This window comes from Schistocerca gregaria, chromosome 9 (assembly GCF_023897955.1).
Source record: "Schistocerca gregaria isolate iqSchGreg1 chromosome 9, iqSchGreg1.2, whole genome shotgun sequence".
Taxonomy (NCBI): domain Eukaryota; kingdom Metazoa; phylum Arthropoda; class Insecta; order Orthoptera; family Acrididae; genus Schistocerca; species Schistocerca gregaria.
In genome coordinates, this window is record NC_064928.1 from 202,747,542 (window position 1) to 202,761,749 (window position 14,208).

Below are 14,208 nucleotides of genomic sequence, written 5' to 3' on the forward strand. Positions count from 1 at the left end.
CTTGAAACCACTCTTCTGCACCCATTCATCCAAACATCAAAGAGATAGTAGCAACTGACGTGTTCTTTTAGCTAGGCTTGAAGAAGAGCAAAAACAGAAAAGTCGTCCACAAACAAAGAACACTTGACAGAGCTTTTCACTATGGACGTAATGCTATTAATAACTATGGCAAAGACAGTCACACTTAAAACACTATCTTGGGGCACACCATTCTTTTGCTCAAAGCAATCAGACAGGACGTCACCAACTCTGTGCTTAAAATATTGTGATGTGAGGAAGGACTGAATAAAAATAGGGAGGCAACAACGAAAACACCATTTGTGAAGCTGCTCGATGATAAGATGCCTCTAAGTAGTACGTAGACCTTCTCAATGTCAAAAAATGTGCCTAGAAGGCGATGTTGGCACTTGGAAAGCCTGTTGTATAACCACCTCCAGTAGGACCCGGTTATCAAAGTTGGAGCGGTACTTTGTGAGTATTTTTGCGAGAAAGAGCATGAAAGCAGTTGTTAGTATCCCACTAACACGATGAATGGACATCATTTAGCTCCAGTATGATTAGCATAGAGCAATTATGGCCAGAGGTTAAATGGATTGCAAATCCCACTCTGGAGAAGTATGTGCCGGATAAGTTGATTATGAATAGAAAACAGCAACTGTAGCTTAATAATAATAATATTCAGAATATGCTAAGAGAGCAAAGACTGTTGCACTCTTGAATGAGATTTTCACTCTGCAGCAGAGGGTGTGCTGATATGAAACTTCCTGGGAGATTAAAACTGTGTGCCGGATTGAGAATCAAACTCGGGACCTTTGTCTTTCGCAACCAAGTACTCTACCAATTCAGCTACCCAAGCACGACTCACGCCCCGTCCTCACAGCTTTACTTCTGCCAGTACCTCGTCTCCTACCTTCCAAAAGCTCTCTTGCGAACCTTGCAGACCTAGCACTCCTGCAAGAAAGGATATTGCGGAGACATGGCTTAGCCACAGCCTGGGGGATGTTTCAAGAATGGGATTTTCACTCTGCAGCAGAGTGTGCGCTGATATGAAACTTCCTGGCAGATTAAAACTGTGTGCCGGACCGAGACATTCTTGGTTCAAAAGAGAGTGTGCAAATGATGACAGGGATGAGTCAGTAGAAATTTGTGTGTCTGTGAATCGATCAATGCATGAAGGATAAAACAACTACCAGGTTAAAATATTTTGCCTAGAACCCAAGAAAATTCTGATCCTACATAAAATTGTCAACTGGCTGCAAGACTCTATCTAGTCATTATTTGACCAGTTTGGCGCGACAATAGAAGATAGCAAATGGGAAACTGCAATTTTTAATTTTGTGTAAGAAATTTTTCATACAGGATCATACAAACATATCATTGTTTGACCATCTTACAGAACCCTGTATGGAGGACATAGTAATAGGCATTGAGAAACAAGTGCCAGAATTGCCAAGCAAGAATTGACAACCAATAAGCTGCCAGGTCCAGGTGGAATCCCAAAGAGTACTCTAGGGCACTGGTATCTTGCCTAGCTTGCATTTATCATGCATCTCTTGTTCATTGCAATATCCCTAGCGACTGGGAAAAAGTGCGGGTGACTCTCATATATAAGTAAGGTACAAGAAAGGACCCACAAAATTACAGTCTAATATTCTTAACATTGGTTTGCTGTTGAATTTTTTTAGTATATTATATTCTAGAATACACACAATTTCTTTGAGGCAAATAATCTTATGTCCACAAATCAGCATGGATTTGGAAAGCATTGCTTCTGCTTGGTTGAGCTTGCCCTTTTCTCACATACAGGGTGTATACATGGACAAGGAAAAACAATTCCCGGATTTCCCGGTTAAAAATATATTTTCTCCCCGGTGAAAATATACCTTTTCCCTGTTAACTAACAGTATATTTTCTCTCGGAACTGTATAAGTCCTTGAATGATTATGGTTTTATACACGGGAGTAGAATTTCCCGGCACTTCGGCACTTTATAAAACTAAACACAGTGTGGGGCAAAAAAAAAAAAAAAAAAAAACTCATTTTGGAAAGATCTTTGATGTGCAGCAACATGTATGCTGCATATTTTCGTATTACGTAAGTATAAATTCGAATACCACCAAACACCACACGTTACTTTCCGAAGCATTGAAACTGAGATTGTGATGCGCATTTTGTAAGCCAGTCATACCTCATGTCACATGATCTCGCCAGCCAATGAAAGCGGGTATTCACAGCTTAGGACACGTGATGTAGTCAGTCAATAGCAACATCACTGTTAAGTAGCGCGAACGCACAAACAGAAAAAGTTAATGATATAAATTAATATACATAGTGTTTCTACACAAAATGCAAAGCTTTCACATATAATATTGGTCTGTAAGATTAATATGCTGCAAGAGAAGCTAAGCTTTCACATACAATGTTGGTCTTTTATGCGCGTATTAGAATTTAAGATATATCACACAAGTGTGATCATAAAATTTTTGATAACGACTTAAATGTCTGATCTTCTGGGCTTGAAATTCATCTAAATGGCTCGTCATCAAAGAGTTGATTTTTAAATGAGAGTCAAATGCTCTGTGTTTTAAGAAATTCATCGTACATTATCGCACATAGCTCCGTTGTAAGTGCCAGAATGGTACTTTGATGGTAACACTTTTCAAACCACCATTCAGAATATTTTCCTGTGACCTGTTGGAAATAGGTTCATTTCCGCAGTTGCCACAGAGTGCCAGATGGCAGGCGTCATCGTGCTTGCGCAGCTATGATGTCGTAGGGAGCCCTTATGTTTGTACATGTAAAACATTAAAAGATCGTGCATTGCGTCATAGAAGAAACAAGACATCAGAGGATACTCCAAAAGCAACGGAATTTCGAGACCCATACTAAAATGTGCACATTTGAAGTGCACATTTGTATGTCCATATTTCCAGTTAAGTAGGCCATGGCCCGATATTAAGCTTTTCAGTGTGGTTTTCGGGATGTAAATTTTCTTGGTGTACCAGTACTGTGTTATCTCATGTTTGGTTCTTTATTATGGCATAATGCCGTACATGCTACAAGTTGAAATCGTGCGCTTGAAATGCAGCGAACAGTGTGTGGAATTAAAAAGAAACTTTCTTTAGCAAACCAACAAAAATAACTTCATTGTTCTGCGAGGCAATTAATGCTTAACTGTCAGAAAGGTGGAAATCAGATATCTGTTTAATTTTCATTTGACGTGAGAGCAGTAAACGAAGAGGAAACAGGAAAATCACTAAATGTAAACATGGGTCATGCGGAGACTACCCACTACCCCACTGTAACTCAGGCTGCTCTGTGCATCAGCCCCAGATCTACGATATTTTCGAACTGGTGCAATACCCCACCACTCCCTCGAGAATTGAGATAGGATGTCGAAAATCTTAGAAAATCGAATTTTCAAAAATATGTTCATTTGGTAGTGCACATCTTTCTGAAGAGTCTGATGCATCAAACGTGTATTCGAGGAAATGTAAGACATGTTATTTGGTTGTAAGTGTGCCAAAGTTTAGTTATCCCACGATTATTCTCCGGTTAGGACTTGCTACATGTTCGTACAACACATTTCTTCTTCCAGAATAGAATTTGAAGCAGCTGCTTAGTCAAGGACTGTACAACTGGCCCTTACTAGTACAGCGATCTGGCCAAAAATTTTGTGGTAAAATTTCATTTTCGTAGATACACCGAGAAGGTAATACATAATCTTTTTTACCTGTTATTTGTTTATTTCCACTCCTGTAGTCTGAATCTATGGATTTAGCTAGTAATTATAACAACGCTCACCATTGACAAACCCAATCAGCCACACAATCAGATAGTGGTTGGCATTCATCCATTCGGCCTTACTCCGCTCAGTTCGTATAGCCCCTTTTGTCTGTAGGAAAGTTTGTTTCTGAATGCGACAAGGATTCCCCTGATAGAGACATCATGTACAATTTGCATGCATTCACAAATCAACTTATGATTCATTCAGAAATCAACTTAGAATGTGTTCAAAAATGTTCAAAAATCGACAGGGATGCTTTTCAAAATCATATGAAAAATCGATAGACTAATGTGCACTGGATGCTAGTCACTCTGTGAAACAAGGTTTTTTCCCTCAATAGCATGAATTTTCCCCCACACTCCCCTCCTAGAACTGGGCCTGCTGCGCATGCAAGAATCTGCCAGCTTGGGCGCTCCAGTAAAATTTTTCCCGGTAGCATCTAGCTGCTTGCTGTGACTGCTTACAAAGTCAACAGCCAGATTTCTGTAGCCAGAAGTGGGAGAAGGTACTACTCAACTGCACATGCGCCTGATCCTGCTCATAACTGCTAAAACGAATATAATCTCAACAGTTGTAACGTCGCATTCATCGGAGGCAATTCGTTGTTACGGAACATTGCATAGTCTTACTAAAGCCTTTGACACTTTTTGCTGTTGGCAGACGTTTATATGAGCACTGTGTTTTGTTGCTGTATACTGTGCATTTCCTTTGCAATTTACGTTTTATTTTCGTTTTTTCTCTCGTTCATGTTTTATTGTTGCAGTTTGTTCTGAAATAGAGGTATACAGTTGATCTGATGAATGGCGGCTAGCTCTACATGTAGAAAAATGTAAGTTAATACAGTGAGTAGGAAAAACAACACCGAAATGTTCAAATACAGCAATTGTAGTGTGGTGTTTGATGCAGACACTTCAATTAAATATCTAGGCATAACACTGCAAAGCGATAAGAAATGGAATGAGAATGTTATGAGTGTAGCATCAAAGGGGAACTGTCAACTTCAGTTTATTGGGAGAATTTTTGGGAAGTGTGGTTCATCTGTAAAGGAGGCAACATATACAAAACTATTGTGACTGATTATTGAGTACCGATCATGAGTTTGGTATCTCCACCAGGATAGATGAAACAAAGACATCGGAGCATTTCAGAGGCCGGCTGTTAGATTTGTTACCAGTCGGTTCGATCCATGCACAAGTAGAGTGATGTGAAGAGATCATCAAATTCAAGTTCTGTGAATAATTTGGAATTATAATAGGAAGTTACTTTGGGAACTTAAAGGAGAATCCCAAGAGGGAAGGCAAAATTCTTTTCATGGAACACTGCCGAGAAAAAGTAGAGGAATGGTATTTGAAGATGATTGGAGAACAATTACACTGCCACCAACTTACATTTCAAAGAAGGGCCATGAAGATAAGAGAAAACAGGGTTCACATGGAGGCATACAGTCAATCATATCTTCCTCGGTCTATTTGCGAGTGGCTCAAGAAAGAAAATGACTAAAAGTGGTGCAAGGTATCCTCAGCCAACATACTATAGCTTTCAGGCTATGTACATAGAAGGAGATGATTTTTTTCTATGGCTCAGCAAAAGAAAGCAGCCTGCAGGCCCTAAACCTTTACACTGAATAATATCAGTGTGTTGGAAAACAAACCAACATGCTATTACAGCAAATCTTCAATTTTCTTATGGTCAGAAGCTCTCAGGCACCCCAAATAGTAAATAGTGGATGGCCTCACTCTTTTTGCACAACTGAGATGGAGGAGTGGGACAAAAATCTTGGATCACTGTGTAATGATTAGCAGCAACGGAACACAGAACACATCAATCATTCCCTTCTCTGAGTGGTACATACTAAACAATTTCTGTGTCTGTATCATCTTCAGTACTTCCAGGTTGTAAAGCCAGAAGATTGCCATGGCAGATTACATTCCCATAAATGACTTGAAAACGTGTTTCATCCATTCTGGATTTTATTAACTGACAATGTAGAGTTCACAAGAGGTGTGTAACACAGAACTTCTTGCCCTCACTTTTGTGCTTTCAGATGGCTACTGTGTGCGTGCATGACAGAGTCACTTTATGGGGGAAGGTTTCCCCCAGCCAGCAGATGGCACACTGATCATTCCCTAATTCTCCTAATGGTTTGTGCTGGGGCCTGCATGGCTGGTTTGTGATTTCGAATAATGGCTGGGAGTTACCAACACCCATTCGATAGGAAACATCTGAAGACCCTGGCACAAAGTTCTTTTAGTGCTTGCAGAAAAAAAAACCAATGGGAATGTCTATATTACAGCTCCTGATTCTGATTAGCTGAATTAGTTTTGTCGAGTGACTGGGTGCTCACTAATTTGAAGAAGTCCACTGGCAGCTCTCACACAGCTGAGTTGGCAAGTTGTGGACTCTGTAGAGTCGAGTTGGTATTTTAAAAAATCCAGAGTTAATAATTCTTTGTGCTCAACACAGTTATTTTGCATATATGGGAAGACTACAAGAACCTGAAGTGCTTGAACATGTACACGAGTGCAATTTTGTGTACCTTTTTCCAGTTATTCTAGGTATGTTGACCCTTGTGGCGAGCAAGCAGGTCCTCAAAAGAAGAGGCACCTTAAAGTGTGGAGCCATTAGCTGAGCAAAATAGACTCGGCAAGACCTAACTCAAGAAAATAAATTTCATTTGTTTACATGGATATCTTGGAGTGTGTGTTTTGACCCAGTGTTTTGAACACTATTCCTATTTTGTTGTTAAGGAGATTTTTTTACATTTTTTGAGAAGCCAGCTGGAGCAAGCATATTGAACTGTTAGCAGTACGCATATTCCAGTTCAGCAGTCAGATCTCGGAATCTTACGAGTGGTTAATTAGCTAAAGGGATTTTAATTATTGCTTTGTAGTAATGACAAGTTAAAGCATGCCTTGCAAAAAATACAGGCCAGTGATCACTATTCAGACAAATTTCTGAGCAAAGATTTAATCTGTATCCAACACCAAATGTTTCCAATTCCATCTACAGAGCAATAAGTCGTATGATTTGTCTCACATGCCACACATAGTTAAAAGTACAAGGGTTATGGCAGCAGTAGGTAATGTGACTTCGCTCTCTGCCACGAAAGCTCCGAGAGTGGACTAAAGCAAAAGGCTAGAAGGATGCATTGTCATTGCAGACTGATAAAATCAAATAGTGGTCACATCACAAAAAAAGGTTAAACCATTCTCTAAACAACACAAAAAAGGAACCATTGGCCATAAAATGTACAAAATGCAACCCTGTTGACTTCAAGACTTAGGCGAGGTACTTAAAAGTGACAACCACTTAAAAGGTATTGTAGCTTTTTGTCTTAAAATAATAACACAGAAAACTAGAGAAAACTGTGTCACATTTTAAAAAATAAACCTTCTAACACACTGAAGATGGCTGAAAGTTACTGATGAAACATGTTTGGATAACTAAACAGCTGCAGATACAGGTAATCTAGTCTTTCTCCTTTCTTGATAAAATTACTTATTGTTTCTGAAATATCCTCCAAAAGTTAACAAACATAATTGCTCATATTAATGTTACTTACTGGCTCTTGACTGATTCCAGCTTCATCATCAGCAGAACTTCCATGTTTTTCTGGAATCTTATCCTGTAAGAAAAATATAATTGAAAATAAATTACAAAGAACAAACAGCAAATAAAGCATACATTACAAGAAAGTAGGCAAAAAGTTCTAGATCTATGGATGGGGAATTCTAGCCTGTATTCGAAGGAGAATTTTGTTTTTTGTTTTATTTGACTGAAGCTTCAACAAATTTATAATTCTTGGATGGAAACTGACAACTAAGCCAGTCTTAATTATTCTATGTGTGCGTGATTTGGCTGGTAGGGGACTTACGTTTTCTCTCTTTTTTCCCCTCTACAACCTTGATGCTTTTTTATAAGCTGCCTTTAGATACAGGACACAAAAATGGCATTTTATCACAAATTCTGATCAAAATGATAAGACTCACTTGTTCACCACTCATTCTATAAATTTATTTCATCCAGTAAACTATTTTTAGAGTATTGTTTGTACATGTGATATAATTACAGTAGTTATTAAATGAGAATACAACACCAACACAATGAAAGTACATAACAATATAAATACTTTAGGAGTAAAGGAGATCACTCACTGAAAATCAGCTTTGAATTGACAACAGGCATACACACACAAAAAAAGAGAGAAAACTAGCTAACTTTCAGAATGAATCCTGCCAATACTCACACTTGCACCCCCCCCCCCCCCCTCTCCTTACACACAATTCTGTGCTCCAAACATTTAATGCCATAATTGCAGTTCAGCAAGTGGACTGGGGTGGGGTTGGTTGTGTTTGGTGGGGGAGGCGAGGGGGGTGGGGGGGTGGGAGGTAGGGCATACACATAGAGAGGCAGCCAGTTTTCTGGTTAGGAATGTGGGAGGGAGGTGTGGAAAGTGCACAGGCTGTGTATGTGATGCACAGGTTTCACAACAGTGGAGAGCAGTGCAGGATGAGGGTGATGTGGAAACGTGAATAAGTGTGTGTGTGTGTGTGTGTGTGTGTGTGTGTGTGTGTGTGTGTGTGTGTGTGTGTGTGTGTCGTAAGGGAAGGGGGGGGGTCCATGCACTCCTGTTGACAACTCAATGCTTACAATTTTCAGTGAGTGGTTTTCTTCACTCCTAAATTATTTGCACTCTACCTCAACATTCCTACTATAAATGATAATGTTGTTGTTGTTGTTGTTGTTGTTGTTGTTGTGGTCTTCAGTCCTGAGACTGGTTTGATGCAGCTCTCCATGCTACTCTATCCTGTGCAAGCCTCTTCATCTCCCAGTACCCACTGCAACCTACATCCTTCTGAATCTGCGTAGTGTAGTCATCTCTTGGTCTCCCTCTACGATTTTTACCCTCCACGCTGCCCTCCAATACTAAATTGGTGATCCCTTGATGCCTCAGAACATGTCCTGCCAACCAATCCCTTCTTCTGGTCAAGTTGTGCCACAAACTTCTCTTCTCCCCAATTCTATTCAGTACTTCCTCATTAGTTATGTGATCTACCCATCTAATCTTCAGCATTCTTCTGTAGCAGCACATTTCGAAAGCTTCTATTCTCTTCTTGTCCAAACTATTTATTGCCCATGTTTCACTTCCATACATGGCTACACTCCATACAAATACTTTCAGAAACGACTTCCTGACACTTAAATCTATACTCAATGTTAACAAATGTCTCATCTTCAGAAACGCTTGCCTTGCCATTATATTCTCTCTACTTCGACCATCATCAGTTATTTTGCTCCCCAAATAGCAAAACTCCTTTACTACTTTAAGAGTCTCATTTCCTAATCTAATTCCCTCAGCATCACCCAACTTAATTCGAATACATTCCATTATCCTCGTTTTGCTTTTGTTGATGTTCATCTTATATCCTCCTTTCAAAACACTATCCATTCTGTTCAACTGCTCTTCCAAGTCCTTTGCTGTCTCTGACAGAATTACAATGCTTCCCTTTCATGTCCCTCGACTCTTATAACTGCCATCTGGTTTCTGTAGAAATTGTAAATAGCCTTTTGCTCCCTGTATTTTACACATGCCACCTTCAGAATTTGAAAGAGAGTATGCCAGTCAACATTGTCAAAAGCTTTCTCTAAGTCTACAAATGCTAGAAACGTCGGTTTGCCCTTCCTTAATCTAGCTTCTAAGATAAGTCGTAGGGTCAGTATTGCCTCAAGTGTTCCATTATTTCTACGGAATCCAAACTGATCTTCCCTGAGGTCGGATTCTACTAGTTTTTCCATTCGTCTGTAAAGAATTCGCGTTAGTATTTTGCAGTTGTGACTTATTAAACTGACAGTTCGGTAATTTTCACATCTGTCAACACCTGCTTTCTTTGCGATTGGAATTATTATATTCTTCTTTAAGTCAGGGTATTTCACCTGTCTCATACATCTTGTTCACCAGATGGTAGAGTTTTGTCAGGACTGGCTCTCCCAAGGCCATCAGTAGTTCCAATGGCATGTTGTCTACTCTGGGGGCCTTGTTTCGACTCAGGTCTTTCAGTGTTCTGTCAAACTCTTCACGCAGTATCGTATCTCCCATTTCATCTTCATCTACATCCTCTTCCATTTCCATAATATTGTCCTCAAGTACATCACCCTTGTATAGACCCTCTATATACTCCTTCCACCTTTCTGCTTTCCCTTCTTTGCTTAGAACTGGGTTTCCATCTGAGCTCTTGATGTTCGTACAAGTGGATCTCTTATCTCCAAAGGTCTCTTTAATTTTCCTGTAGGCAGTATCTATCTTATCCCTAGTGAGATAAGCCTCTACATCCTTATATTTGTCCTCTAGCCATCCCTGCTTAGCTATTTTGCACTTCCTGTCGATCTCATTTTTGAGATGTCTGTATTCCTTTTTGCCTGCTTCATTTACAGCATTTTTATATTTTCTCCTTTCATCAATTAAATTCAATATTTCTTCTGTTACCCAAGAATTTCTACTAGCCCTCGTCTTTTTACCTACTTGATCCTCTGCTGCCTTCACTACGTCATCCCTCAAAGCTACCCATTCTTCTTCTACTGTATTTCTTTCCCCCATTCCAATCAATTGCTCCCTTATGCTCTCCCTGAAACTCTGTACAACCTCTGGTTCTTTCAGTTTATCCAGGTCCCATCTCCTTAAATTTCCACCTTTTTTGTAGTTTCTTCAGTTTTAATCTACAAGTCATAACCAATAGATTGTGGTCAGAGTCCACATCTGCCCCTGGAAATGTCCTACAATTTAAAACCTGGTTCCTAAATCTCTGTCTTACCATTATATAATCTGTCTGAAACCTGTCAGTATCTTCAGGCTTCTTCCATGTATACATGATAATGTATACAAATTAATGATGATGTAAATAAAATAGAAAGAAACTTCCACATGGGAAAAATATATTAAAAACAAAGATTCCAACATTTACCAAGCGGGAAAACACCGGCAGACAGGCACAAGAACAAAACACACAAACACACACACAGAATTACTAGCTTTCGCAACCGATGGTTGCTTCTTCAGGAAGGAGCAACCATCGGTTGCGAAAGCTAGTAATTCTGTGTGTGTGTTTGTGTGTTTTGTTCTTGTGCCTGTCTGCCGGCGTTTTCCCACTTGGTAAGTCTTGGAATCTTTGTTTTTAATATGATAATGTATACATGATAATATCAAGTGATATAGATGATAGAAAAGATATGATTAACTATATTTGTTAAATCAGGTTTACTTATTATGACGTTTCAGAAATTCAGAGACAGAATAGAAGCAGTGATTAAGGAAGAACTGTTTCACCTTACTTTAAATGTATTCAATGACAGTACGCATTTTCAGTAAGAATACATATCATTACTCTTATGCATTAATTTGTACTTGGACCTGCATAATGTTGTTATCATTATGGAACAGTCATTAGTAGATTTGTAAAATGTGCAAAGGATATAGAAGTTGACCAGCAAATGAATTAGCTATTTGTACAGATGCAACGTGTTAAAAATAGGAAATTTTCGGTTTGTAATGCAACATACTAAATAACAGATTTTTTAAAAATACACACACCAGAAAAAGTCTTGCACTGCCCTGGTTCCCGCAACTCCTGAAGATAGTCATTGACTGGGATACTGTATCACAGACACCGCCTGATCCTCCTACATAAAATTCCTACATAATTCCCCTATACTCTGTCACATGAGCCAACCCTGCACTAGGCTTCACAATGCTGGTGACCTGGTACTCACTCCCCAACACTTCCTGCAACTGCTGGCCCACACCTCTACTGTGCAAACTACCTAGCAGCAGAACCTTCTTCTTTGTGTTAGACTTTGCAACTGACCTAGGCCTCCTGACTGCTGAAGACCTGTTGTTTCAATATTGCATGTGACTTATATATCTAAATGGCTGGAGAGAGACTAGCATCAAAGAACACATCATTTGAGTTATATGTGTGAAAATATGGAGCGAATTTGTGAGCTACATGGCTACACAGGCCATGAGACACTGCATGCAAGTCCACATCCAGTCAGTCATCATCGGGAATCACTCTGACCAGGAGCACTCAGCACTAGTCCATCTATGAGAGGGGTGAACACAAGGCTGCACAGCTTCAACTGACAGACATGTTTCCTGTGTTTAGGGCTATGTCAAATTTACTGCTTTCTTCAGTGATAGAAACACTCACTCAAGTTTTGGACTAATCTTTTGAAGGCCATTACGCAGGTTTATAATAATTCAGACATGGAATACTCTTGATATGTGAAATTTGAATTTGTATTTATTTTGATTATATGGCTGCAGGATTTATTTATTAGTGTTTCATTATGTTTATGTACGTCAACTTAGGGTGGATCAGGAAGCATTTACATGCCTACTATGTGAATTAAGGCTAGATATTCTACAAATGTTCTAAACTGGTACACTTTATTACCTATCAATTCAATTCTGGGAATTTCTATTGCAGTTCTCTTCAGTACAAGTAAATTTATACCAGGGACTATTTCATTTATTCGGCTTGCTGGTTAAATAGCATATGTTAATGCTCACTCCCGGATTTTCCACATATTCTTCAAATGAAACTTCACACTTTTTAATTAAGAGTAACCATTAAATTTTGCAAATTGTCAGCTACAGTAGAGCTCCATGTAAGGCTGTGTGACCTACCCCTCAGACATCAAATATGAATGAGGCTTATGGGATTGCACATTTGCCCAACTCCTTATGGAGAATGGGAGAAGAGAATTTCCTTAATGATTAGTTTACAGTTTAATCAACCCAGCAGGAGAAATTTAAAAGATACCAGTTGAATGTCTGGATTTAGATCATATGCTGTCTGCCACTAGAGTCAGAATACAGAGAAGCCATAGCCTCTACAATAACAGAGGAGTGGGGTATTCACAAAGAGTCATCACTTAACTGCCTTCTTTCCGTTCAGTCATATCCTTGTCTACAGTGGAATACTTCTGCCTGACTTAAAGCAAAATTATACTATTTTTTGGAAGCTCACTTATGGTAGATATAAACTGTTGTCTGGAAAAATTGAAAATATTTAAATTAGTAATACCATTCTTTTATTATTACCATGACTAAATTCATATTATCCAATTATATTATTCTTGAAATATCAAGTTACCCAAGATCTCTAGCAAATTAATTTTATTACTGTGACTGGTTTCGACAGATCTACACTGTCAAAGTATGATCTTTAAACATGTTGAATCAAATAAAACATGGCAGGGTACATAAGCTTATCACAAATAAAGTAATACGCAATTAAAACATACAAATTACTGATTTCACAGCAAACACCAATTGCTTGACACCATGCAAAGCTGGTGTTCCCTGTCACATTTTATTTGAGGCAACATCACTATGTGACTTTCAGTTTTGTAACAAACATTTACGACTAATAGTGAGGAGAGTGTCGAAACCGGTTACAGTAATAAAAAGAACTGCTTGCCATTTTCGCTAACTTGATTCTTGAATAATACAACTTTCATGTGCCCCACCCCCCTCTGGCTGACACAATATCAAACTCATATTATCCAATTGTCCTCTGGGAACTATACACACAATGGATGTAATGGAGATGGCTTTATTGTAACCAAAGTGAGAAATGATACTCATAATTATCATTTCTGAATAAAAATACAGTGAGGCAGATTCGTTTATATAGAGGAATTCATATTCTTATTAATACTCAACATTATAATTGGAATTAATCATTGAATGCTCTAACATAAAATGAGTATAGAAAATAAATTGAAATGGTGCCCATGTAACAGACAATCTGACGTAACACGCTGCAATAAATGTAAAAGCATATGATAAAATGGGATGTCTGCAAAAACTGTCATTTATGTAACAGACTGCAGTAAATGTTAAAGAATATGATCGAATGGGATGTCCCAATGGTCAGTCATTTCAAAGAATAACTTGTGTTTCTTTCTGTCTATGGTTCACAGAGTCACACTTTGTATTTCTCATCAAAACTTCCATAGAAAGATACATCTTTCCCAGACTGTTGTGGCACCTGGAGGATGAGTGAAATAACACTTCTTTCATATCTGATTCCTGCACTTTTCATATTCAATAGTATGTAATCACTTTAAATGGCCTTTTTAATATACAGTTACAATGCCTGATTTTGAATAGCATTTCTCACATACTTTGTACACTGAGTATATTTTCATTGAAGTAATTTCACATCACATTTCTCTTAGGTTTCATTATGACTATATTTCATGCACAGGAGCGGTTGATAAATGTGGACCATCTCCGACATCGAATAAGTGTGAAGGACTTTAAAGATTACACTTACAGGTAGGTTTTAAACACTGTTTGGCTTCTAACTGTCACCTGAAAGTAACTTTCCACATTAGTAATACTCTTCTTTGTTACAG

At 38.6% G+C, this 14,208-nt stretch overlaps 1 protein-coding gene across 3 annotated transcripts in view; it reads right to left on the reverse strand.

Annotated features, from left to right (window-relative positions):
- Positions 1 to 14,208, reverse strand: part of LOC126292064 (uncharacterized) — a 305,572-nt gene that overhangs the window by 214,015 nt on the left and 77,349 nt on the right. For all 3 annotated transcript variants that reach the window (XM_049985869.1, XM_049985868.1, XM_049985870.1), the window contains exon 4: positions 7,349 to 7,411. In XM_049985869.1, coding sequence (XP_049841826.1) covers positions 7,349 to 7,411 — 63 coding nt within the window. The remainder of the gene's footprint in view (positions 1 to 7,348; positions 7,412 to 14,208) is intronic.